The sequence below is a fragment of the Aplysia californica genome, unplaced genomic scaffold (assembly GCF_000002075.1).
Source record: "Aplysia californica isolate F4 #8 unplaced genomic scaffold, AplCal3.0 scaffold00069, whole genome shotgun sequence".
In the NCBI taxonomy this organism is placed as follows: domain Eukaryota; kingdom Metazoa; phylum Mollusca; class Gastropoda; order Aplysiida; family Aplysiidae; genus Aplysia; species Aplysia californica.
In genome coordinates, this window is record NW_004797339.1 from 282,577 (window position 1) to 283,924 (window position 1,348).

Below are 1,348 nucleotides of genomic sequence, written 5' to 3' on the forward strand. Positions count from 1 at the left end.
CCCCCCCCCCCCCCCACACACACACACAGAGGAGAGGAATCAGGACAATGACCCTACCATTGACATCCAGCTCCGCCAGCTTCTGGTCATCCTCATTAGGCTCCTTCATGGACTCCAGTTTAGCTGGGGAAGTCACAGAAACAGACGATAAGCAACCGGAGTAGTTCATCTCAAAACTTGTAAAGTTCATAGAGTTGTTGAAGAGCACGGATATATGCTGTGTGAATGCCATTGTTACTTACTATAATTATCATTTGTTTCCAAAATCATTTTTGTAACCATCTCCAATCCAAAGAGCAGCAAATGTCTAGTTAATTAGCAGCTACTTTAAAACAGGCAGAACACAGCGTATGTGTATGCGTGTGTGTGTGTGTGTGTGTGTGTGTATGTGCGAGTGAGTGTATGTGTGTGTCTATATTGACTGCTCAGTGTAAGACTGTCATATGTCACTCTGCAGAGACTAAAAAAGTATCACAAAAATGGCCGTACCTTTCATGGCTGCCAGCTGCTCCTTGGTGAAGTCATTGTCTGCTTGTAGAGACTCGATCTGTGGAGAACAAAGCAGTAGAGTGAACAACACATTATGGTGGGGAGGGGTGGGGGGAATTTACAATTGACAGTGTAGGAACACCCCAAACCAAACCAACCAGTAACCCCCTCCCCAAACTGACTTGGATTTAAAGATTATTGCAAAACCTGTCTACTGCTCAGCAGCTGAAGATCAGACTGACAAGCTACAACTGAAACCTGAAGTATGAGAAGCCACGCCTTGTAAGCCTACTACACAAAGTCAACCAACACACAGGCATTTCAAACCAGGTGCCTATGTTCTCTAAAATAGTCCAATCTACTCTTACGACCACCTGTCCAAGACAGGTACCTATAAACACGACCACTTCCCCACTTGAACAGGACCCCGACCAAGACATCCACATGTCTAAGACAACTCTTTTTCTCCTCGAGAATGGGTGGCAATCTTGGATAATTTCAACTGCGTTCATTTTAAACAACACTCCCCTACATAACCACAACGGCACAGAAACGTTAATCACCTTAGCAGACAAGGAAGTTTCCTGCTGTATCATCTCTTCCAGTTTCCGAGAGATCTCGGCCTTCTCCTGGTCTGCCTTTTCCAGCTCTGTCGCATGGTTTTGCTCAGCTTCCTGGAAACAGAGAACACATTTTTGGTCATCAGAGATTCTTCGGGTAAAATTTTGTACCGATCAACTCTTCACGGATGTAGCGGACACACATGCCCTATCAGCATCTCTCTTTTTTCTCTCTCTCCCCCCTCCCTCACCCTGAAACATCTATAAGCCTGCCACCCCCTCGGCCTGCTGTAATACTT

General features: G+C 45.6%; 1 protein-coding gene across 1 annotated transcript in view; it reads right to left on the reverse strand.

Annotated features, from left to right (window-relative positions):
- Positions 1 to 1,348, reverse strand: part of LOC101859468 (sarcolemmal membrane-associated protein) — a gene marked incomplete at its 5' end in the record, with an annotated part of 91,668 nt that overhangs the window by 40,891 nt on the left and 49,429 nt on the right. Inside the window, 3 exon segments of the mRNA XM_035968591.1 lie at positions 58 to 123; positions 490 to 547; positions 1,053 to 1,163. Of these exon segments, the coding sequence (XP_035824484.1) occupies positions 58 to 123; positions 490 to 547; positions 1,053 to 1,163 (235 nt within the window).